General features: G+C 40.6%; 1 protein-coding gene across 8 annotated transcripts in view; it reads right to left on the reverse strand.

The window, feature by feature from the left end:
• The window catches only part of SLC12A4 (solute carrier family 12 member 4), a 46,441-nt gene that overhangs the window by 13,780 nt on the left and 5,860 nt on the right, over window positions 1-26,801 (reverse strand). For 3 of the 8 annotated variants that reach the window (XM_050978915.1, XM_030227491.2, XM_050978913.1), the window contains 10 exons: window positions 15,914-16,189; window positions 12,467-12,561; window positions 11,119-11,250; window positions 5,507-5,653; window positions 4,874-4,928; window positions 4,402-4,532; window positions 3,500-3,741; window positions 1,324-1,538; window positions 266-430; window positions 88-186 (listed from right to left, as the gene is read on the reverse strand). In XM_050978915.1, coding sequence (XP_050834872.1) covers window positions 88-186; window positions 266-430; window positions 1,324-1,538; window positions 3,500-3,741; window positions 4,402-4,532; window positions 4,874-4,928; window positions 5,507-5,653; window positions 11,119-11,250; window positions 12,467-12,561; window positions 15,914-16,085 — 1,453 coding nt within the window. In that variant the 5' untranslated portion in view covers window positions 16,086-16,189. Of the gene's footprint in view, window positions 1-87; window positions 187-265; window positions 431-1,323; window positions 1,539-3,499; window positions 3,742-4,401; window positions 4,533-4,873; window positions 4,929-5,506; window positions 5,654-11,118; window positions 11,251-12,466; window positions 12,562-15,913; window positions 16,190-20,919; window positions 21,143-26,801 lie in introns of those variants that run through there. The other 5 variants (XM_030227492.2, XM_050978917.1, XM_050978918.1 and 2 more) reach the window with 3 other exon arrangements.

The raw sequence follows: 26,801 nt of genomic DNA on the forward strand, positions 1-26,801 counted from the left end.
ATACTTGCACTGACAATTTGGTGAGCTGAAAGCAGTTCCAGAAATCAGACACAATGTCCCAGCACCCCAGCAATTTGAAAAGGATACAGACTAGTGAGGTGGTGACAATGGCAAGAATTGTTCCAACAGGGATGGACTTCTGTGCATCTTTGAGGTCCCCTGATCTGTTTGAACCAGCCATGATACCTGAAAGTGCATTTTGGTAAGATCACAGGGCAGGAGGAAGCTCAAAGCCCCAGCAGCTCCCTCATGCCAGCATTCTCACCAGTCACTGAGGGGAAGAAGATGCCAACCAGCACCATGAAGGACGTGGTGATATCTGAGAGCACGTACAGGTGCAGGTTGCTCTTCTGGCCTGCCACATCCACAGAGGGCTGATGTGCTCTCTCCAGTATCTCTCCTTTCTCCAAATAATTGCTCCATAAGTTGTCTTCAAGGTTATTATCACAGCACAGAAAAGAAAAGCATGTTTCAGTTCAAACCTGGTCTCATTTGAATGGGTTTACAACTGAGGGTTACAAATGCCATCAGTGATCAACACAGGAAAACCACAAATATGTATCAATAGTCTACAGAAGTCTAAGCAATTTAAACTTTATTTTTACTATATGTAACATTTTTTAACCTCATACCTACTTCATCCAAAGGAAATACACTGAGTATTTTTATGGGCCACCACACAACACAGTAGCTCAGAATGCAAAGCAATATCAACCAGATTCTAAACAGAAATGGGTTTGCTCTTCATTCAGTGAAAGAATTACAGAATTATGTTTGCCATTTGAAACTTCACTAACAAATGCCAGGTCTTCTTGCAATCTTAGAAACTAGACTGCTGCTCTCTGTAGAAATGGGAACCTTTGGCACTCAGTACCTGCTCTCTGGTGTTCATGTCAATAATGAACACTTTTCAATTATACTTTATTCAGGAGTGGGCAAAGAAGGACACACTATATTATTTCTATAAAAATACTCTTATCTTTCAGGGCATAATCTTAACCTGTATAAAGAGAGCTGTTACTATAGAGTTCTGAAAATTTTTAATAATTTATTCATGTTAGTATAACTTAAAATTACAGCTGACTGAAATGATGAGATGAACAAGGGAAATTTAATCAATTTTACAGGAGGCAAGTACTGTGTCAGCACAAAAGTTCCATTTCCTCTTTGTAAAGGTTATAAGACTTTCTTTATTGAAGACCATTTTCTTCACTGTAATCACATTTCTCCATTCCTTTTTTCTTAACCAGCAGGGAAGAGTTTGACCCATTTCAGCTGCTCAGCATGCCTCCTCTTTTAGGGAAAAAAAAGGTTCTACCATACCTATTAGGATGCCACTAGCAGCTCCTGGGATTCCTGCTATCTCAGAGACATTGTTCATCAGGAAATATTCATCACAGTGTTCAGTGGTTAAGTTTGTGCTGTGGCAGAAGAGTTCCCAGAGCTTGGAGGCCACAGTCATGTTATCCTTCACTACAGTTTTGGCACAAACATCAAACTGATCTCTTGACAGAGTCCTGTTGCCCAACATGCAAATCCTGGAAGGGAAACATGAACACCAGAGATTTGGGATGGGAAAATGAAATCCACACTTACCCATACTTATTCTTTTAAATAATGTGGAAACTCCAAGTGGCTCTACTGTGCTACATCATTTCTCACCTTCAAAAGAATGGTGGTAGCACAACAAAGACTGCATCTGTCCCTTTAAGGGCCAGAAACATAAAGCTACTTTTTTGATTCATGGAATTTGATTGATTTATGTTAAAAAATAAAAAGGAACAATTTAGGACAACTTTCGGGTTTTTTTTTGTTGTTGTTTGGCATTGTTTCTTTTTTTTTTTATTAAACAGAATGTGAAGAGTATTAGAATTCAAATTAGTAGATACTTAGAATATCTAAAGATATTTGGAATCTCATTAGCCCAGTTTCTAAATTGCAATGCTTGAATTGCAATATAGACATTTTAGATTCTGAATTAGGAACATATATTAAAATCACAATAAGCAAAGGTTCTTCTTGTCAGCAGATATTGTCCTTAATTGCTAAAATCCTCCACTGCCTCTTGTTTCATTTAACCACAACCACAACCACCATCATTTGTTTCAGCACTGAAAAATTTTTAATCCACTTCTCTAAAGACAATTCCACAAGACAGTGATGTAATGTAACAGCTTCCTGCTCCTAAAAGTTCATTTAGCTTTTCTTTCCGCTGCCAGAAAACACCCACAGGAAAATAAAGCTTCTTCAATTTTAATTTTAATTAATTTTAATTCAATTTTAATTGTTTCACAGGTCCTATTTATCACTGAAGACAGGAAAATGGAAAACACAGGGCTGTTCTTGCATGGTTTGCAGACCTGTGAACTGGAACTTCCAAGAAGACTTTCACTACAAAAATAAAATTAAATACACTACCTTGTTACTTCAGAAAAAAAAAAAAAAAGGATTACACTCCAAGAAGAAAGATAGGGAAAACATTCAAGTACAATCTAAGAGATAATGAGGGGGATGTAGAGACATTGTTTTACTTTTACTGCTGTAAACCTTCACCGTTGTAAAACACTATAATCATTGGGCCTTAAATATCCAAAGGGAACACCTGAGGGCTGCAAGTCCTTAGCTATGGTCAAAGCACTTCAAGATGTGAAGAATTATGCAGATCCAACTGCCCTATTTCCATTCCATCCATCTCTTGTCAGCAGTACCAGAAAACACAGTTTGCACTCCTGGTAAAGCACATACATGCACATTACTGCTGCCCCAGCTCTGAGCTGAAGAAGCTGATCCCATGTTTAGCAGACCCCATGTTTAGCAGACCCCATGTTTAGCAGATCCCAGGCTTAGCAGATCCCAGGCTTAGCAGATCCCAGGCTTAGCAGAGCCCAGGCTCAGCAGACCCCAGGCTCAGCAGACCCCAGGCTCAGCAGACCCAGGCTCAGCTGCCCACATGCCAAGGAGCTCCTGCTGGGTGCAGGGCAGGCTCCTGCCAGACAGGGGAAGCTTTTGTGGAGCCTCACACAGCCCCACAGCACACTCCCAAGAGCTGCCCAGTTTCTCAGCAAGGAGTTGACCACACCACCAGTTTCCAGCCAGGAGGGCAGCGTGTGGTGTCTGACTGGCTGGGGAAGAGGGACCTGCCAAACTGCTCCCTAAGAACTCCCAAATAACCCAGCAACACCATCACTCCAACCCCAGCAGCTGCAGGCCAAGGGACTGGACTGGCTTTGCAGGAAGCAGAGCAGTGCCAGCCTCCATCAGCCTCACCACGAGACTTCCTTCCTAAAGCAAAACAGTTTAAATTTAAGTGTAATAATATGTTCATTCAGTTCCACGAGCTCTGCACACTGTCATTATACACAGCCAAAAATACTGGAAGTAATTCTCAGAAAAAGGAGCTTCCCCAGTGTATCAGGCACAAGCTCTAAGTTACCCACATGAAAGCCCAACTTCCAGAGCCACAGGCAAAGCTACAGCCCCATCCAGGAACGCTACTCACGGGAATTCAGGTGGATCAAAGATGGACTTGATAGCTCCAGCATAAATGGACAGGATGGATATTACTACACAGGCCAAGAAGAGGGAAGCAAATTTGTTGACATACTTGACACCTACAAACACCACCACTGCCATCAGGATGAGGAACACAGTGCCATAGACCCTCATGTTGTTCAGCATGGCACTGGATGCATCGTGGGCACCAGAGGGATGAAAAATTGCTGCTTGTGGCACAATATATGTCTGAAACAAGAGAAAGCAAAAGTGAGCTGGAGGAACACCAGCACAGAACTCTATGTTATAACTGGGATTGCTAAAACAATTAACTATTAACTAGTTATTAACTGTTTAAATAACTTTAGTACTTAAGCTCCACAGCTGGAAGATTACAGAAGTGACAGCTAAAAATCAAACTTACAATACAGCCAATAGGAAAACATCTGCTTTTTTTAGTAGTGGCCAACTACAGTCACTGACACTTTTTAGGGTATTTTAAGGTATTTAACAATGCATATGCAGACTGGGGTTGTGTACTGTACTAGAAATGTAAATCACTTTGCATTCTGCAGCATGCTCTTCACTGGGAACCTTTTACAGGAAAAGTCAAGAGATAACAGTGATGACTGTCTATGTCACCAGTACAACTGAGCCACCTCTACCAAAGATGAGCATGAGTCTTGGATTAAGTTACACTTTGATCTGCCTGGTCAGAAGAGCTCCCAGCCTGCAACTCAGAGTGTGCAGCTTCCAAAGGGAAGCACTAGAGGTAAAGAACTGGACACCAAGGAACTGGAGACCTTCCAGCCTCTTCCTGTAAATGTGTATGCAAATATGGACAAGAGTACTGGGGCACTTTCTATATATTATTTGTCTTTAAAGCAGGATTGCTCTGGTACTACTCACCAATAAAATCTCAATGGCACCAAGGATATACATGGCTCCTGCAAATGTTGTTCCCAAATAAAAACACAGCCCTACAGCTCCACCAAACTCTGGGCCCAATGACCTAGATATCATGAAATAGGAGCCACCAGCTGTGAAACAAGAAAAGTGAGAGCAAAATTATAATTTATTGCTATAAATGCTTAAATATTCACAAAAAGAATACAACAGAATTAGATACAGTGTATCTGCTATTTTGAGGTTCAACTGAAGTATCTTTTTTGCTAGCACACAGGTAAAAACCAAATAAATTGATCTTTAGCCTGATTGATAACGAGAAGAAATATTAGATATTAGATAATTCAGACTTTGTATTCTGGATTAAGCAAATTTCTCTAGAATAAAACCATGACAACAGTTATAGCAACTTGGGTTTTGGGTTTTTTTTTTTTACCTTTTTAACACAACTGAGACACTTGCTAACTACACTTACCTGGAACAACACCATTCGTGGCAATTGCACTCATTGATATGGTTGTCAACATAGTCTGGAGGAAACAGGGAAAAGGAAGCAATTGTGTCAACAACATTTTTTAAAACATAACTCATTTCTTGATAAAATAAAGCTGCCTCTGCATACATGATACAGCATTTCTATTTATTCTGCCTCTCACTATCTAAGAGAAAACAAGGGCAGCAGGAATTTAATCACTGAGCTGTTGAGACTTCTGTTTGAGAGATGGCCCCTGCTTTATCAGGTCCAACTGTGGGTGTCTGCAGACAAAGCAAGATAAGGGAATGCAGGTGCTCCTCCATCTGCAGAGCTGTGATTCCAACCAAGGCTGGCCCAGCAAAGCAGGCAGCCCACACCTGGGGCAGGCATGGAAAACAGCTATTTGCTGAACTAACACTATTTGTAAGGCTGTATTTACACTACAGCTTGCCACTTTAGAAGTAACAGTAAAAAAAAATAAAAAAAAAAAAATCCTGCAGCTACAAACATGGCAAAAGTGCCTGGCTTAAATCTGACTTTTCTTTACACAAGCACCTGCAATGCTGCCTCCCCAAGTTTCTCAGCAGTTTCAGAGAGGTTTTGTCACGTGCATTATTGTACCCAAGTACTTACACAACAGCAGCAAAGCAACACAATCAGGAAGGACTGAAGAACTCCAGCCATTCCCACCATCCATGTCAGCCGAAGGAAGAGAATAACCCCGAAGATATTCTGCATGCATGGCAAATACACCCCCATCAGGGTGCCCATGCTGGGTGACTGGGAAAAAAAATAGTTGATATTCATTAACTGAAATTATTCAAAGCAGGGGTAACCAAAAAGGCCTTGAAGTTCATTTTTTTTAAGGGTAGAAACCTGGGAAACCTAAGGTAGACATATTCAAATATTGTTGTGCTGGACTTCCACAAAAGACAACATAAACTGCAAAATCATGAATTTCTGAGCAAAATGCTGTTTCTGTCACATACTTAATTAACCTCAATATTTAACACTAACTAGTAACAGCAGGAGATACATTTATTTGGTTTTCTGTAGACCCATAGAATTTTCAGTATGAAACATGTCAAGTGCTGCAGACCTCAAGATAAATCCTTATCCTACTGCTCAAAGTTCATGAATTAGTTTCAAGGAAAACATACTTTTGTCATGTTACAACTAGAAAAGATTTGGAAGCAATCTGGAGACATGGATAATGTATTTTCTTCCACTTTATATATTTCATATAAAACTAATGGTGCTACCCTTTCTTAAGTTCAATGTCAGCATCAGACTCTGAATTGCTTTTGTCAGTGACTGAGAAAGCACAAATGACATAACTTCACAGCATCCTGCAGAATAATCATCCAAAATAATGGCATCAAAATGCCACCACTGGTAAGGGCTTTATTCCAAGGAATATAAAAATGTTTATTGCATTGGTGCACCTGGCAGCAGCAGCATTTCAGAGAATCTCTGTGGTTTCCTGCCAAGACATTCCATTGCTTCTGCTTTTTAAGGTTTCCTTTTGCACTTAAAATTATACTGAATTCTAAAACACAGGAGGAATAGAGTGTGACTTCTGAAAGGCTCATCCCTTTTCATACTCCCTTCTATAAATAAACATGAATTCCAAAACACATTGGATAGACAGCATTTAAAGAAGCCCTTGAATAATCATTCAAAAGAGAAGGACATTAAAGGGAGATGACAAAACTTGTTCAAATTTGACTCCACACAGGATTAACTAGGTGCAAAAATAAATAGCACCTTTATAGACAAATGAAATCATGAACCCGGAGCAACAGTATGTAAGACAAGCAATAAAACGTGTGCCAAAAACTTTACATAAGGTAATTCAAGAGTGTATTTCATTACACAAAGCAAAACCCTTAAAGAATCACATGTTTGAGATCACCAGGTCAAAAGCAACCAAGGAATTTAGTGCTTCAACTTGCAATTACATGTTACAATCCAGAATTTCCTCATCTGCACCAGGAACCTGCCCTGCCAGACATGAAACAGAACAGTGCCCAAGAACATGATCTGAGCTGTTCTTGGTGAGAAGTGCCAGGAGCTGCTGACTGAATTTTTTGAAGGCAGCTTTGAAATCCTTGACTAAAGCTGAAACAGAGCAGCCAGACTTTTCTCATCCACACCACAGCTCAGGTGAACCTCCTGAAGGAAAGTGGATGACAGAATCACGTGCTGAGGGTTTTCAGGGGAGTTACCCTGTGAGACCTACAAGCACGGGCCAGAGCTGTTCCAGTGCCACAGCAACAAAACAAATCAATTCCCTAAACCATCACCTGCCATTTTATACAAATTACCATCCTAAATATCTAACCTGTCACATTAATGCACACTTTGCCTCTCAGGGACACATTCCACATAATTTTATCATCATCTATCTGACCTTTCATCCATCAGTCCTTCCCTCACAACATCTCTGAGCCTACCAAGTGACTTTATCAGATATGTGGGTATCTCAGGATAAAGGAGTTAAAGAGTTTGTCAAAACTGGCATCTGGGAAAAGAAGCCCATCCTGTTGGTCCTACACAGGAGAAGCAAATGGGACCATGGTTTTTGTGTTTTCTACGTGACAGTCCTCCACACACCAGGAAAGCAGCTGAGATTTCAGCCTGCCCTTTACACACCTCCCAACACCTGCTCCCCTTGCTTAAGAATCCACTTCAGCTCAGCTCTCTCCTGCCTTCTGCCCTACGTGGTCCCTGCAGCTCTGCTCCACTGTTCCATTACCTTCTCCCCCTCCCTCCTAAATGGCCTCTTAAGTCTATCAAGTTACAAGCTCACTGCGACCACAGAGGAAGAGAAATTGTGCATTAGTTGGACACTTGTGAGACCCTGCAGAGCAGAGCAGCCTAAGAAATGCCCAAGTGTCTGCCCAAGCAAGTATTACTAAGTGCATCTCAGGCCTAAGAGTTTAGTCTGGATCATCTTACCCTGTGGAGAAAAAAAATTACTCATAAGAAAGAATGATTTACAAACATTATTTGAAGCAGCTTGTTCACAGAAATACTGAACACCAGTAATCTGCAGTGACTTGATCCTTTTATTCATCACTAAGTGATACTAAACCAGTGCTAAAGTTTCAACAAAATGTGACCTTAAACAAGGGTATTATTATGTTCAGTCTGAACAGCAACCACATGAAAAAATGTAACACCCCATGCTGCATAAAGGAAATAAAAGAAATACATTTTGAAGAAGACCATTTTAGAACAACCCAGAAGGGACAGAAAAATCTCGAAAACAGTCTCAATTTCAGTGATGTAGATCATGTTTCTGCTCACTCTCATCAGCTGCAGACACATAATTTATGTAAATATTGATCTGAGTCTGAAGGACACTATTTCCATTGTGCCAGTGTGATGGGTTATTAAAGCACTTGGCTGCAGGGCTGAGGGACATTGATCAGCAATGACAGCTCTCGTGGTTGCTCTCTAGCATGAGGACAGACAGCAGCACAGAAATTAACTGCCTTGTTAAAGATACATGAACCAAAACAATTTCATTTTTTCCATCATGAGAAGGGAATATTTCTACAGCACAGTGACTGTTAAGTGCTTTATTGCAAAACTGTGTTTAGAAAAGAAAAAGCAACCTAATTTCCACCTTATTACATTGGAGTTGTGTCAATTTTACCTGATGTGTGCCTAACAGAGAATGCTACCACCAAAAGTATTTAGTGGGGTTGCTGAAACAAGATAATCTGTTCATACCAAGATGTCTTGCACTGAAATGAATTTGAAAGGATGTGATTTGGCAGGCAGGGCTGTGCTAGGTCCCAAAAGGTCCTCACTGAAAGAGAACTGTCTTACCTGCTCAGAGAATTACCATCACTTACTAAAAGGATTTCTTTCCTCAGATCATTTTTAAATATCAGATCTAGAGCCTGCTCATCTGCCTTGCTCCAGCTCTTGCCTACGAGGTGCCAATTCCAGCAAGTGACAGGCAGGCCACCCTTTGTCACACCAGCTGAGCACACCCAGTGCAGCACCCACCAGGGGAGGGTTAGCAGGGGTCTGTCCATTAAAAGCAGACCTGCTGGGGCTGGAATGGACTGCCAGACTCCTGTTCTCATGCTCAAATGGGAAGGGATAAGGGAAGAGCAGCACAGTGATTTATACTTCAAAGATGACTAAAAAGAAGTATGTAGAAGAATTCTGTTTGCACTATTTCTAAATACCTTCAATCCATACCCATGTCCAGTCACTGCCTTTAAATTTCCTGAAAACCAAGGTTTTCAGTCATCTTATATTCTGCATGATGGCTAAAATTTTATATTGCTCATGGCAAGAGAGGGAGAAGAAATTCAAGCTGCAGTTATGATATTGCAGCTGATGTAATTTATCCCAGAGACAGACATGCAGACAAAGGTTTGCCTAAGGAAACTGCAGTGTTTACACAGAAAACACTGAGATATTAATACAGCATGATACTGTCACTTTTGGAAAGGTCACCAAACCCATCCTACAAAAAACATCTGAGAAGTCTGTGAACACACATTTTTGGGACATGGGAAAGAATACTTCAGGAAAACACAGTTATTAAAATTGAACTCCATTCTGCCATAGAAGCAAAGCTTTAATAAAGATAATAGTCCTTTTTAATGGCAGTTATCAGCTTGAAAACATGCAAGCATGAATCATACCTAAATGCAGAAATATTAACACCATACCATGCATGGCACTCTACCAGGGATTGAAAACAAGTTCATTTTTCTGGTATTTGACCCATTTTTACCCTGTGAAGTTTTATATACGTTTGCTTTAACCAATTGTATACTACAGTCCCATTGCCAAATTCTCCCAATCCTTTTTTCCATCAGGGAAGCAAAGGACCAGCTTACCCTGCTATTCTGGTCAGGCAATTAATAAGGAAATAAAGAGTAAAAGTGATCAGAACTCCCTCAAAATCACAACAGCTGTATCTCTTGTATCCTCCACCATTCTACTTTTGCCATGGAAATAATCTATCTGCTTCTCATAGAAAGAGGATGAAAATTATTTTAGATTATGCAATAATACCATATTAGCAGCCGATGCCTGACATTATTCCCACCAAAAGCATGCTAAAATAGAGATGCAGCTGACATTCCTTGTTAGTACTGTGAAGGTAAAAGCTTTGGACAAGACTCAGCCATTAGTATAACAGCAAGTACCACACAAAAGAAAATCATAATTAAAACGTTTAAATTACTTTTTTAAATGTAAGCTTATAGGACCAGAATGCAGCCACTTCACCCAGGTGACCTTAGCTCAGGTCTGTCATGATGTAAAATTAACCACAATATTGCAGCACTTTTAGTGGATGTGGTCTCAAATAAAATTGAATTTTAAGCTTCACGTTGACAAAAGAATTTTGTTATCCCAAGTGTAAAACTGCAGAGTGTGAGTAAGGGCATTCAGCATAATATTCTTGCTCCCTGAGAGCACTATTGGTCTGCAACATTATCACTGCCATCTCTTTCTGAAATGGCTCAAACTTCGTAGGGCAATGCCAGAAACCCTGCAGAATTCAAGTGCTGTCTTAGCTTTTTTGGAAACCTTTCTTTTGACAGAACTTGTAAACAAACTGACAGGCCTGCAGGCCATAAAATGCAAGCACACCCCTGCAGGTGCAGCAGTAACCAAAGCACCTGTGGCTCTGCCAGAGGGGAGAGGAGCAGTTAAACACTGCCCTCCTGATAGAAATCAACTCCCAACAACCCAACCTCACCTGCTGCAGCCATTCCAGGGCCTGCCATCTAAATGCAGATGCTTTGGGGCAAAAATTCAGTTGCCTAAGTGCCTGACACCAGAATGACTCCTGAGCTGCCCCAGGGTGTCCAATCTGAGCTCCACCCTCCACCCTAGACAGGTGTTGTCTCCTGCAAACCCTGTGTCATTACCTACCAGCCTGGGAGAGATGTGTCAGATACCACTGGGCAGCACTCGGAAAAAGCTGGGGGTTGTTGAGTTTTTATTTGTGGCCCACTAAAAGCCTTCTTATCTAAATGCACACCAAGCACAGGGAATTGCACTGCAGGGCAGTTTTACCCACCCCATCTGCCCCAGCTCCCTGGAACAGCTGGGTCCCTACAGCTTCCATGGCATTTCTTGGCAACATTGTCACAGCTCCTGGGAGAGGTTAAGAACAAGCAGAAGGGAGGCCAGTTCCCCAAAAATCCCACAAGGAGTCATCCCATTCATCACTTCTGGCCATGGAGAGAATCTTTACTTACTTTTGATACTTTCTTCTTCGATCCATCAGTACTTTCTGCTTCTTCATGTTCCTTGACACCTTGAGTAAGATTTGTGTAGTTGACCAACTTGCCAAGCAGAGATGACACTTTTGGTCGTATATCAAGTTCCTCCTGTGGAAGAAAACAACAAGTCAAGTTCTGCAGTTCACAGCATTTCTGGAGAGTGGCTGGGATCACACCTTCCTGGGCATGCCTGAGGCTACCAGGGAACACACCAGAAAAATCATCCAGGAAATGACAGAGTATTTCACTGTGCATCAACCACTGGGGAGAGGTTTTAATCTTCTGAAAGGAAAAGGCCAAAATCTCTGCACCATGTCAATCATTCTCCTCAGGGGCTGAAAAGCATAATTACAGCCATGAAGAAGTCTGAGCCTTGGAACTGTGAGAAAATGAATTTGTAGCTTGCATGTACCTCTAATGTCAACTTACATCAACAGGTAAAAAGGTCAAGCTGCCAAACAAATCAGAGATTTAGTGACTAAACTCTGCTTATTGTAGACATGCATGCACTCTGATGATTTTACTACATTTTCCAAACTATGTTATCTAATCTAGACAAAATTCCCCAAATCCACATGTATGGAAGGCCTCCCACCTTTATACTCATCCCATCCAATTTTGTTTCTGGTTTGGGGGCAGGGGGGAGGAAAAAAGCCCCAGACCAAAATCATCCCCTTTCCCTTTCTCTTTAAAATGAAAGTCTGATAAGGAATTGCATGGTAAAGAGAAACAACTTTCCACACAGGAAATAAAAACCAATTGAGAAAGATTCCACTGTCTGCAGCTTTATCTTTAGGTATCACCTTGAACAGCTTCAGGTGGGATCAGCAGCATGATGTGCTTTGTGCATGATGCAGAAATGGACCCCAAACAGGGTCACCCCTAAAGGGATGACATGAGCCAAGCACCCCTTTTCTTACTCCTTCCTGTGATCTGACCTGATTACAGCTCCTTCAGAAAGGGGCTGAGACAATGTGGACCTCCTGCTCAGGAGAGCAGCATGGCCTCTGGGACCCTGGTGGATCCTCCCTCTGCTTTGTGCCACAGAAGTGCCTGCACACCTGGTGTGGTCCTGTGCTTATGGAAAAGGCCTCCAGCAGGAGTGTCTGCCCCTCCTTAAATCCAGATGTTTACAGCTGTACAGAGTTATAACTCTGCCTCACAGACCCAGCTGTCACCCCACAGGATCTCCCTGCCTACTGGTGCCCCTGACAACAGATGGACACCCACAAAAAGGCACGTGGGGGAGGAAGATGTGCTCAATCCCTCCCATCATGGAAGATCACAAATCACATCAGAAGTACAAAAACCAGCTAGAAATTACCTCAAACAAGGCCAGATTCCTGTCATAGTAATCACCTCCCTTGCCAGCTTCTGAACTGTTCAGGAAAGGACTGTTTTCTTTATGGTTGCCATGACCTGTAGAGAAAAAAATAAGCAGGTTTTGATAAGCAGAGAATGATGCTGTAACCTTGAAGAATCCATAGTGAAAAAATTCATTTGGTTAATTGAATATGTTTCTTTTTAGTATCTCAAGTCCATACAATGTTAGCAATATCAAAGGTGTTGCTCTCAAGGTAGAGTTATTTCTATTTCTACTCCTCTGCTTTATTAAAATAGAATAAAAATTCACCTCAAAGTAAAATTTACAAGCAGGGTCACAGCTGCAATGCTCTACCTGCCTTGTGTGTGCTCACTCCTGTAACTGTTTTTATTCAGAGCAGTGACAAGCACTGGGACAGCTCCTGTGCATTTGGAAATGGCTGCTAATGGTACCAGCAGCCTTTGAGCTGTGGCCAGCCCAGTGAGATACATTTAGTAAGATTGAGCACTTCAAAGACCAGATTCTGTAATGGCAATACAAAACAGCCCCCAAAGCACCTTTTTAATGCTGTTTGTTATTCACTATGCCCACCAATCCCCAGACATTCAACACCCTTACTGTGCTCTGAACATTTAAGCTGTGCATACTTCAGGCTCCTCTTATACTCCTATATTAAAACCTAATATAATATACACTAAAATCAGAGCATTCCCATATGCAATGAAAAGTGTTAAAAAAAAAAAAAAAAGAACCTGGAAGATGAGTAGAGTTTTCTGTAGCAAGTAGTAACAAAAAGAAAAAAAAAGAAAAAAAAAAAAACCAGCAAGGGCACTATAGTTTAAAACAACTTCTGAGGGGGAATAAAATTAAACTGATTTCCACCTCCAAAATAAGTTCTCAGACCTATGTCTCCCATTACCCTCTGCTCAACAAACAAAAATTTTTCTCTTTTGCCTGTACCTCTTCACTCCCTGCTCTCCCAGCCAATACAAATGAATTATTTCCAAGAGCATCTCCTTAAGAATGGATTAATCCAAGGAATACCTTTTTCTATTTACAAAGGATGTAACCACTACAGAAATTAAAAATTAAAGAAAAAGACAATATTATCCCAAATGAAAATACTACAAGTTAAAATACTCTACAATGAATATACCAAAAGCAAGAAATTAAACATCTGGACTTTTGGGTGCATCTGTTCAAAGATTACAGTAATCAATTCAAGAAGGCTACACTAAATTATTGTAATACAGTTCAAGTGAAAATCTCTCTGCATTTTGAAATTTGCATCAACTTACAAAATTAACCTAACAGGCAAAGTGGAAAGTCCTCCCCTACACATGGTGATCAGCACAAACCACACTGCTACAAAAGTAATTGTAAGTAAAAAAATTATGAGGACATTCAGTCCTACTCTTACTAAGGGGAAGGAATGAATGGAAAGCAGCACAATTTTCTGGAAATTGCTGACAGGTGCTTTGAACAAAACTGTTGGAAACACAATATTCACAAAGAACAGAAGGACTTTTAAACTTCTGTAAGTAAATACTTAGCTGACCAAAAATATATGAAAAGAGCAGCCTATTGTGTTGATGTGCCTGGTGCCCTTCTCACAGCTCTGACAACTAACCCCAAAATGTTAATGAGCAGCTGCCTTGAACCAGGGGGCTCAGCTTATTTGCTGACCCCACCTACACATAAGAGATGCTCACTCTGCTGTAATTGTAGAATTTTTTACATTACTAGAAAAACATCAGTAAGCTTAAGAACACAGCATCAAAATCAAACAGCTATCAACTTAAGCAAAGGTTAAAATCTGCAAAAACTGCTTGCTTGCTATATTTGTTATGCCTATACTGGAATATACCAGATCAATTTTGCTGCAGTGTGTGCTGCAGTCCCCCCATCCTGTTGTGGTTAAAGTACATTTACAATTTTTGCTGAGGAAATGGAGTTATCTGCCACACACCTTTTACTCATTAAATTGGACACAAATGATGGTGCAAATTATGACATCAACAGAAATACTGTCTGCTTGATTCTTCAAGACTCTGGTCTCTGCAGTATCTTCTCCATTACATTTATTAAACACAGCAAGGTCATGAGCAACTTTGGTTTGTTTCCTCAATTCCTGTATTATACACTATATAGGAAACCCTATATACTGGCTCTGCTGACAATGTTTGAAATATCAGCCTGGGTTTTTTGGTTGTTTTTTTTAAAGCAATTCTTTGCTGCCTTAGTTTTCCTCCTTCCATTTGGAACCCTGCCTTATCACTGTCTCAAGTCAGCACAATGGGTGTTCTTTTACTTATAACACTTGGAGAAACTCTCAACCATTTTATGTACAGAATCCTGCTGTGGCCAAAGTACATTCATACATCCAATCTCAGTTTTTTAAACAAGCTAATCATTCTTCTCCTCTTCCTAAATACCCTTGTTATCACAATCCACATAACCTCTCCTTAGTTAAGAAAGGTCTCTTCATACCATCTCCTTGAGCCTGACAAAGACCAGTGACTTAAAATGAATCTTCAGCTTGATTGTTATTATTTATTAGATACATCTTCATTTTACTACCAGTGAATTTCTCACAATTGATCTGTTCAGAAGATATCTCTCTCTCTCTCTATAAAGAGCTTCCATCTTCTCTCTCATTCTCTATTTATATGTTCAATCATCACTCAGACCCTTCCCATTAGACTGTCCTTCCAAATCTGACCCCTTGGCAATGCAGGCTTTATACACCATCCTGCACACAGGAAGCCCAAACTGAATAGAAAATTCAGTAGAACTAGTGACTGGAAATATAGTATTGATTTTGCAATTGCTAGGGCACATTTCCCTCTCGATGGTTCAGATGATAGAGAAGTACAACTGGCTTTTTACCACACTCACAGCACCAGCTCCATTGTCCTGAAATAACATACATATGAGTTACTGCAGAGAGTGCAAAAATAAAAGTGAATTTTCCTGCTGATCTACTGAAGTGCCACTTTAAAGTCCCTCCCAAACACTGTGCACTTTCCACAGGAAGTGAAGGAGTGTAAGTTTATATGCAAGTTCTTCACAATGGCATCCTTGTTCCACAAGGATGGAATAAGCAGAACTGGTGCTACAGAGACATGTGCTCATTCAAGACTACTACACTGCTAACTTAAATACAGCTAAATAAATGAGAGCCAAAAATCACCTTCACCACAGCTGCATGTTCAATGCAGTCCCTTCTTTACAGACATGCTCTAAATCAAAGCATTCCTCTCACTTTCTCTCTTCTCATATTGTGTTTCCATCCCAAATAAAACCTCCAGCAAACGACCATTTCCTCAACAACAACCGCAACTGTACTTTGACAAAACACACCAGACTGCAGCACAGAGCAGAAAAAACTTTCTCCAGTATATTCCCTCTGCCAGTGAGCAACAGCACAGCTTCAGAGAGACTTACTTGCACGGGGAGAGCGCGTTTTCTCCATCAGCTTGGGGAGGGAGCGGATGCGACCTCGGAAAGCTACTCTGGGGAATTCCTGCCCCAGCTTCACCCGGGGACACTTCACATCCTCAGGCACCAAGTCCCCTGGGCAAGCACCATCCTGTGTCATGCACACAGTGCTCCACATCCTTAGTTATCAAGTCTTTGGTCCTGGCCAGTAGCTATGGTGTTAGTTTTCATCATGCAAGATTGATTTGCAAGGAATATTGCTCAAAGAGGGAGCTAAATACTCTGCAACAGAGAATAATTTATTTGCCTTAGTCCCTAATTAATCTCAAATTTTGAGGTATTCAAGCTGTATTCCAAGTAGGTTAATGTTTCCTCTTCGCTTGTTTCATTGCTTCTCAGTCTTCATTATCTTTCCATAATTAAGGTATTTTATTTCTGAATGCAACCAGTTCTCTTCCAAACCAGATAATTCTATTTGCAAACACCACGTCAACTATACAGTTTATCTAAACATCTCCAGCAGAGATCCCTGAACATTCTACACCCCTACTCTGATATGGGCACAGGTCCAGAGAACAAGCTCCTCATCCTGTTGATCACCTAAAATATCAGAGATGATCCATGGAACAAAACCTTAAACACTCAGGTGTGCATGCTCCCACACATGCAAACACACAAGCGCAGGAAACAGAATAAAAGCAAAAAATGGATGTCCAAACTTTTGCTTCACAGCCAAGAAAAAACACTGTAGCAGATATTCTACTGTCTGGTTTTACTTTGTTCTTCTCCAAAAGGTTAATGTTGTCTTTACTAAAATAAAAAAATTAAAAAGTATTAAGAACATGGAGGACACTATTCATGCTACTGCTTTCCTTCTGGAAGAGGATTAGGCCAGACAGACACAGTTCCATTGCTTGAGCATGCTGAATGAGCCTTTTGTGCAAGCCATTGTGTTTTCTTAAATAACTGAGGAATGAAATCCAGAATTTAGAGAGAAATGCAAATAAAAGACATATATCAAAGTAACTAAAAGACAGATTAGCGAGGATAAATGAAAGCAGAACAATTAGGCACAGTGACACATCCTTTACACAGTATGGTAAAGAAAAGACCAGGAAGCTTCACAATGATAAGGCCTGCTCTGCCAGACTAAAATCATCATTGAGAAGGTGGCAAAAGCAGTTGCATGACTTGACCTGTCAAGGTTTTATTTTTCTCTACTGCCAGTTTCTAAACGCCCTTTAACAAAAAACCACCACTCCCCTACTTCATCACATTCAGGTAAAGAAGCAGAAATTAGGACATCTTCAAAAAACTACAGATTCTTCCATCAGGACATGACTAACACAGAGATGCTCACCTACTTCTTGTGGAAACTTCATCTACCTGGCAAGTTCAGACGTGCAGAAGGCACAGATGGACAGAGCCTGAGCAGCTTTAGTCTGACCCACACAGATAACAAAGTGAACAGAGCAGTGCCACTTAAGCCACAGCAAGGTTAAAACATTAAAGAAAAAGCAAATTCTGAAGAGGGCTGCACTTAGATAAGAAACTTCTGCCACTTTCCTTCTCCAGGCACATCCCAGCTGAGCTCCTGCCAGCTGGCAGAGGCACACACAGCCTGCTCCCAGCATCTCAGGAGGACCACAGCCTCCAACATGCTCTGGAGGGGAAAGCTGCACAAAGCTCCAGACACTGCTGGGACAGGTGAGGGTGGCATGCAGGGCTGCCACAATCCTCCCTGCCTCAAGTGCCAAGTCTTAAATGAGGGACTAAATTTCTTCAGATAATTTCAGTGCAATTCAGAGTTCAAGCCAGAGCTGGAACTGAAATGTTCAGCTTGCCCAAGAAACACGTTGGTTCACTTACCCCTTTATAATCAACAAACAGCAGATATTTCCTAGAAAACCAGCTCAAAGGACAGCCCAACACTCCTCCCCTCAATGTAATTTAATTTCTGGAGCAGTGTAAGAGTTAGTATCTCACTTGTAATTGTACTATACACGTACAGGCTCCTTTGTGTCCACCACAGTAACAAGCACTGTGATGAAATAGCCTTTCTAGCAGCTAACACCATGTTTTGCTGTTATTCAGACACTATTTCACAAGTATTACTGGCCACAAAACTTGTGATAGTTTAGGGCACAAACTGACCCATCTTCATGCACAGGGAACACTACTTAATCTTTTTTTTTTAATTACAACAAAAAAAATATTCATACTTATAATATTTCATCTACCAGTAACACTGGAATCCAAGAATAGAAATTAGAGTTGATACCCAAGCAGTTGCTGCAGGTTCCCCTTAATATGAGCAATCTAACAGCAGGCTGTTGAAGCCAACAAATCACACAGGCTCACTTCCCTCTCAGAAGGAGATGGCTCAATTAGCTGACCCCTGGAGTGCCTCTCCTGTGCATGCACCTTGACACACTGCAAATTACCTCTAAAGAGAGCCTAACCTAAATAAAACCCTGATTTATAGATATTTTAAGACAGGCAAAATGTATCCCACTTTGGAAAGCAAGTTATTTCTGTTCTGATTTATTTGTGCTTTCTCAGATGTTCATGTGCCAGTAAGTTCTGCAAATTTCTATACAAGTGGCAATTAAGACACAATTTACTCTGATTTTTGACCACAAAATCAAAATAGGTTTGCTACACTTAACTGTTGCCACAAGACCTAGAAGCAAATGAATACACCCAAGGTAGGTATTCTACTGGGGGAAAAAAAAGAAATAGAGAAACAATGGGATTGCTCCAAACAGAAATTATTGCACAATCAGATTTTATTAGTCAGATTATTTTGAGGGCATTTCTTTATCCATAAGGCTGTGGCCTTATGGATAAAGTTTTCATATAAAAAGCTGCCCATGTCCATTTTTATCACACTTTGGGGCTTTGGTTTGTTTTTAGCAGCTCTTGAGACACCATTTCCCAGATGCCAATGAGGATCCTGCTCATACTGCTCCTCCCAAAGGCTGTGTGATGTTCAGAGTGTTCTGCTCATCACTCACAGGCTGTCAAGACCTGCAGGTGTGGGAATTGCTGAGAAACAGAAAACCTTTAACAAGGTTCCTGGGCTTTGCCAGCAGCCCAAGAGCCCTGCTATCCCCACATCTCAGCAGCCAAGCACTCAGGAGCACTGCTGCAGTAAACCAGCAGAGTGTCATTCTAGGATAACCTAAGAAACATGCAGACAACAATTTGATTTCAAATACATCCCAAGTCTGCTTCTGTTCATGTGGTTCCTCACATGTGGCTGGACTAAACAAAACTCATTCATTCTCAGAACTGTCATGGAATATTTTTCTTGGTTCATTCGTGAGAGTGTACCAAATAATTCAATGCACAATTATGCTTTTGCAGCTATCACTAACTTGACATTTCATTAACAGAAATCAGACATTGCTTCTTTTGTTAAATTACTTTCAACAATTTAGCAAAATCCTAATCCAACACCAGCAGCAGTCCAAAATAAAGATAACTTTAAGCAATAACAAAAAAGACAGCCTATTAGAAATACTTGTTTCTCCATGGACAACACACAACTAGCCAGACACACAAAGAATTCCTAAAATGAAAATTCTGGTTACAAACTCATTTATGGCAGCAGAACAGGCAGCTGACATCACGGGATCTGATAAGAAGAACACTTATTTTCCCTTTAGCTACAAAGTAGTCTGTAGTACCCAAAGCACTTTATTCATGAAAAAACAGAAAGTCATGACTCAACTTTCATATTTTTAAAAACTGAAAACAATAATTTCTTTACTTTGCAGTAGGAAAGGGACAAAAGTAGCAAAGTGACATTACAAGCTCAGTAAAAAACATTTCTCAAAATGTTTTGAACACTCTACTAAATTCTTTTGCAGCTGGACTGGTTTGGGTGTGGAAGGTTTTTTAATAGGATTATTGTGTTTACACCAGAAATAGGAGAAACAGGAAATAAGCACTATTGCATCTAGTTAGACAAAACTCCTTCACACTGCAAACTAGGCATTGCTAATGAAATAACTAATTGAAAGCTGTTAATGCCAGTTCACACAAGACCTTGGGCTACCAGGTCATTTTCACTGAAGGTGGAGGAAAGCACAAGGTGTAAAATCCCAGCTGACCCAGTATTTTATCAAAATAAAGGCCAAAGTCACTCTAGATAAGAACCCACGCAACAATGAGGCTCATGAGAGGAAAGCAGAGCAGAATGAAAGGACAGATCTTTCCCTGGAGAGCTTTGAGATCCTCTGCACTGAAACACAGGCTCAAACAATCAGTTTCACTGGCAACACTGAGCACTCACACTCTGCTCCAGACACACATTTCCATCAGAAACTGCAGCTTAAACACCCCTGGGTTAACAGTATATATTGGTCATTCACTATTATAGCATTATTATGCTATGCAATAACATTGTTTACTTCATTGTTAATTGACACTCAATAAAGTTTTGAGTTTACTGGATTTTACCCAACTAGTAAAGCAGGGATTTAGACTTATTACACACTGCATTGCAGTACACACTTACCATCAGCAACAGTGATGGCACCTATAGAAGTGATACAACCAAAACATAACTGTTCCCAAAAACTAAAATAAAAAGCTGTATTATTGATAAGAGAGTTATTCCTCTGAACCAGTTCAGAGTTTAAAAGATGGCACTTGCTTGTGCTCTGCTTGAGAGGAACAGCCAAAACTTTCCCAGACAATATCCTATGCAACAGATAGGCTGCAGCAGAGTTCAAAATTAAGAATACAATTAAGCACAGATCTTGGATTTATCCCTAGATAAACACGAGGGAAGTGGGAAGACTTCTGCTGTACTTTTCAAAACCAGATTAGAGAACAGCCTTACCCACCAAGTTGTCTGACCCCACACAACTCGAAGGATTTAACAATTTAATAACCCTGTGTTTCAGAAAGCATTATGACTTGATTTTTCAGTTAAGATACACTGATAGCTTCAGAACATTTACAACTCTTTGTAGGTGCTAATATCAACATGAAATACTTACCCTTTAGCAATAGCTCTTTGACATTTTCAGTAACTTGGTTTACCATTATTCTTCTTCCAGCTCTTAGCACATGCTTTAGTAAATGCTTCCTCTGTGAAGTCTTGAGGTTTGGACAACTTTAATACTGTATTTCCAAAAGAGCTGTTTCTACCTGCTCTGCCAAAGTGCTGGCTGCAATGTTGAATTGGACTAATCTCTTCCAAGAAGCAAGAGGTCCTTACAGAAAATTAAGCTGACACTGATATAATCCTGGCATTGTAATCCTTTCAACACTGAAATAATATACAAAAATCAGGATCTTAGAGAAAATGCTACTTGTGAAATCCAAGCCCAGCCACATTTAAGAGGCACATTGCAGCTGTTTGCACACTTACTCAGAAAAGTGTGCCACAAATCTGCTGCTTGCTGAGTGTGGAACCAGACAGGGTTTTAAACCTGCTAGTGCCACAAAAAGTGTAGCTCTGTGACGTTAGCCCTGCAGGCATTTCAGCTTCCAAGTGAAAACAGTGATCAGTTTCTTTCCATCTTCAATACAATAGAATAGGATGACCCATTAATGGATGAACCACATGTGAGATGACCAAAAAAAAAAAAAAAAAAAAGAAACAGCAGGATGAAATGGGAGGTTTATATAAGATAGACAAGAAATACTAACTCACTGATTCTAAGCACTTCATAACTACCAGAGCCCCCACCATTCTGCTCTTGCACAAGGAGATGCTCTGCATACCTGCACACACCTCAGTGAGACCCAGCTACATGATGAGGTAGGTGCAGCCACCAGGAACACCTGGGCAATTAAAGATGCCAAGTCACTTCTGAGAAACTGGATTTAGGAACTCACATCACTTGGGAGCTTTCATAACATAACCTGTCACTGCCAGATGAAAAAAAAAAATCCCACTATAAAAACAGCCTTTATTTCACTGTAATCCACTTCAGAAGTTCTTTCATGTGGAACAACTCCAAAACCACTTCTCACGATTATCCTCCCCGAAACTCCATCCCTTCACACGCATGAGGGCACCCCAGATACAGCACACCTTCTATCAAAATATAGGGAGCAGCATTCTGGTATTTCCCTGCCTCAGGAAAAGCCTCTTGCCTTGCTACAAAATGTCCTCACCTTCTCTGAAAGACTGCAACATACATCTATGAGACCAGTATGCAGATTCCATGCAGCATTCAATTCAAATTCACCTTGCTTTCTGAGACCAAATACAGAAAATTCTTTTCAGCTCTATGCGTGTTCAACTGACCATGGCTTCATAGTACAAAAGAGAAAACAACAAACAAAACAAAACAAAAAAAAGCCCAAAAAACACACACCACTGCTTTGGACATATCTGTTCCCTCCTCCAGCTCAACACAGGCCAAAGAAACAATTGTACAGGCACAGGGCTTGGAGTGAGAGAAAGCAGATGGGAACAGTGACCACTAAAAGCCAGTATTGCCACCAGCCCAAAAAATTTCCTACAGAGAACAAGTGGAAAGAAATAAGGTAAGAGCCAGGATGCTAAATATGCTCCAGACATGCAGAAAATGACAGAAGAAAGGAGATTTAATTACTTTGAACATTTCAATGTATGTACATCCTGTGCATTGCATACTACACAATGTACACTTACAGACATCTATCTACCATCATCCATTCCTGGAAGACAGCAGAAAGACATTGGTAACCACTTCCAAGCTGATTGTGAAACCCTGAATGTCAATGGTTTTAAGTCAGTTAACTCATACAGAAAGTGCTGAACATCAGATATTTCTTACATTTGAGAAGTACTGTGTTCCATTGGGAAACAAAGTTCATGAGAGTTGTTTTTGGTTTTTTTTTTTAGCCAAGGAAAAAGGAGGAAAAAAAGAGAAAATAACAGTTAAGCAAATCCAAGGATGACCTTTCAGTGTGAAGTGCTACAAACAGCCAAAACTCACTCTAACTCTGGTCATAATACTTAGAGAAATTACAAGTCAGCATGACACTTCTCCAAGCAAAGGGAGTCACTCCTTCCCACTGAACATCTCAGAGGGTGGAGAGAGCTCTGACACTGCACATGATAAAGAGAAAACCACTGTTCTTCTAAAATACAGATATTTTGACAGACATTTACAAAGAGCCCACAAGTCTCCCAAAACAGCACATTTCCCACAGTGCAACACAGCACAGATGTCAGATATCTGGAGAAGCCACAGTGGCTTTTACCATCATTTTACAGAAAGTTCATCTGTTTGCAAGAGCATCAGAGCAAAGTGGGTATAACACAATAGCTTAGAGAAACTCTTCAAAGAGCAATCAGCAACATTAGATCACTTTTCTGCTTCACCAGTCAGGAATTAGGCAGTTGAACACAATCTAAGTCAGAAAACACTCCAAGATGTATAATAGTGAGCTTGCTCCTGCTAAATATATGCTTCTACCAAAAAGTCTACAATACAGTGTCTTAAAAGGGCAAAGGCAAAATACTGCAATTAAATAATTCTCTCTGTGTTGCCTTGAGTTACAGCTTTAAAGCTCCTTGCATGTGTGCTAAAAGGCATCTTAACACAAGGCAGATAATCATCCCACTCTCTGGTGACACAGAACTGGGATTTACCAAACATGGCTCAGCTATACCTCCTTTCATGATGTGTCAAAAATCAACCCCTGACATTGCCACCAGATTTCCTGGAGCACAGAAACACATCAAGAGTGAGTGGTTTGTGTTGGCCTAGACAAAGAAGACAAGATAGAAGTTGCATGCAGGAGCTGAAGCAAGGGTTGGCTTGTGATGCTCTCAAAGCAGCCATGCCCCAGCACAGGGTGCAGACACAAAAAGGAATCAAAGGGAAGGAAGGGATGCTGCTGAGGGGATGGGAGTGCTCAAGTGGTACCACTGCCAAACACTTCACATTGTGAAATCACTGACTGGACAGTTAAAACCTTAGCAGAACAAAGCCCAAAAGATACAGGAGCAGTAGATTATGAAATCGGATCTGCAAGACAATTAACAAACTTCTACCTTTGTGTCAGCTCTGGACACAAATACATACTACAGCAAGTTGTAGAAAAAATAAGATTATAGCATTTAGAGGAGGATCAGCAAGACAAAGCTCCTGAATGCAAAGGGAAGGCAGAAGAGAAACAGTAATGTGCTGTCCTCCATCAGAGACAGCAGCAGCTGTGCCATCCTCCTGAATTACTCCCAGTCCTGACTCAGATCTGACCAGGGGTGGACTTTGCACACAGGACTAGTCAGCTTGCAAACAGAGACAGGGTCATAAAACAAAGCAGCATTGCTATAGATAATTTTATGGAAAACAATTATACTGCAGGGCATAAAAACTGTGTTTAACTGCAGCAATCAGCAATGTAAAGTATGCAAGGGTAAGTCTCAACAAGTTTGCCCTTCTTAACTCAGTAAATGAGCAGCTTCTAGAGCCCACCATAAAAATCCTTTTTTCCTTTAACATGGAAGTGAAAGTCAGAAGGTTGTATGGTCTGCTTCATGATAAGAGGGTAAATGCAGTGATTGAATGATGTTCTAAATCCCTCAGATAAACAGAAGAAATTGCTGGCTACTGGTAGGAGATGAAATTGAAGGTTGGTAATTAGACTGCAGGGAAAAAAAACATGTAGTCTTGTTGAGGCATAATTACCTTGAACCAATTCACAGCAGAGTGCCTCTGCCCTGCTCCTCTGCCAGGATGTGGTTACACAATCCCTGCAAGGCAGCCTCCAACAGCAGCTCACAGCTTTGATTCTCCTTTCTAAAGCAATCGATGGATTGCATCCTCATGACAGGACAGACCATGTGCCAATCAATGAAAGAGCTGGGCTTCTAGGACAATGCAGGTCACTTGGGTGGAGAGAAAGGAGCAAATTGAGTGTGTTGCATTCAAGAGGATGGACCTGTGGGCCAAAAACCCAGGAGACATGAGGCAAACCCAAAATGTGAGTACCTGTGGAAATGCTGGCATGCCATGCCTTACACAGAGGAGATTCCTGGAGCAGCACTGAGGGCATCATACAGAGTGGGAAGATGACCACCCCTTCACCACCCCCAGCCACCTCCTGCCTCACCCCTTGCCCAGCCCTGCCTGGCACTGGCTCTCATCTTCTGCTCAGCAAAATGCCATTTCATTTATATTTCCAATAAAGCTGCATCCAGTCAGCAGAGCATAACTGCCAAGTTATCAAACTTCCCCATTCATCCATAAGCTAATTGAGTAAAAGCTTTTTGGGGCAATTAGCACTTTTATCCTGCACGTCAAATTCCATCTCTCTGTCCTACAGAGCACAAAGAAGATCAAAAGATGATTAAGAAAGAACTCCACCTGGTACCTTTAACAGCAACAAAAATTTGAGAAAATGTATTCCCAGAACTGTTCTGACCTGTACCTCTGCTGCTCAGACATGATTTAACACTGCTGGAAAGTAAACAACCTTCTTTTCCAAGCCATGCCTAGAACCCACCACAAAACCTAAAGCCCTGTTAAAAGCCTGTTAGGGAAAAAATGCTACTCCACTCACTCCAGGAACTTTTTATGGTTCAGAAGTGACAGTTTGAAACTTGTAAAACGGTGTTTAAAATAAAAGCTATAGGGAACAAAGAGGCAGTAAACAAGCTACAAAATAACCTCCAGACACAGTTACATATATGCACATGCAGTTACAGTATACAAAATGTTCTCATATTCAAATTCCAGAGAGGTTTGCCCTACATGCACTGTAAGGGCTGTATTTTTGTGTAGACCTTTTAAATTTAAAGACAGACATTTTAACTGTCACATACTTGAGTCTGTGAAAAGACTGATATTTTTGGTGTGTATTTTATGTTGCTTGCTTAAAACAAAGATATTGTTTGCTTGGCAATTGCTACAGCAGCCACTCTGAAAGATGCTCAGTCCTCCATGCATGACAAAATCCAAGTATGCTGAAAGAAATCATCCAAAGCAGCTCAACTGAAAGAACAAGAACAGTACTACTCATTGCTAAGGGATCACTTGGCAGCATTTAAACAGTTGCCTATTGAAAACTAATAATTAAGAAAGGTTTTACTAAATCAAACAAAAAAACACCCTAAAACTTTATTATCTGAGAATAAAAATCAGCTTAATACAATTAAGAGATGAAAAATTTCCAATTCAGAGGTTACTGAAGACAAAGGAAACACCCCTAAAATGTAATTCAAAAAGGATTTAAACCATGTCTTAAAATGGTGCATTTTTTTTCTCTGTAATTCGGGTCACAGAACAAAGTATTTAAAGAACAACCTTGAACCAACAAGTTAAAGACATGGACCTTTTGATCAAAGAAATCTTGCTCCATGTATCAGTGCTAATAGCAATTTTCCTGTAATTTAAAGCAGTCTGCACATTATTTGTTGCATCACAACCAAAAACTGATGTAAATCCTTAACTTGGTCTTGCAAGGGCAAAGTCACCAAAGGCAGCTTGTCTCTCCCTGTGGCACTGGGTATCCCCCATCCTGTTACCTGCTCTTCTAAACAAGGCAGTGCTCACCAACTCTTGATCTCTCTCAAGCTGGTTGTTCCAGCCTCAGCCAACAGCATTTATTGGGCTGCATTTTTAGGTTTGGCTACATTTACAAGGCTAAATTTATTAGGTTTGGCTACATTTCCTACTCGATGAGACTGCAAGCTACCTTAGTCTTCATTCTACACAGAACTTTGGAGCAAAAGCCAAAATTAAATTTTACATTGAAAAGCACACAAAACCTTATGCTTTAATTTTGCTGCAGCAGGGAAAAGAAAGCAGATGTCACTATTTTCTTTGAGGAAGTAAAACACTGAAGAAATTTGTAAGGGGAAATTGAATAACACACAGAGATCAATTTTATACATGAGAGAGAGATGTAATACAAACACAAGACACCCAAAAAT

Source organism: Serinus canaria, chromosome 11 (genome assembly GCF_022539315.1).
Source record: "Serinus canaria isolate serCan28SL12 chromosome 11, serCan2020, whole genome shotgun sequence".
Lineage (NCBI taxonomy): Eukaryota > Metazoa > Chordata > Aves > Passeriformes > Fringillidae > Serinus > Serinus canaria.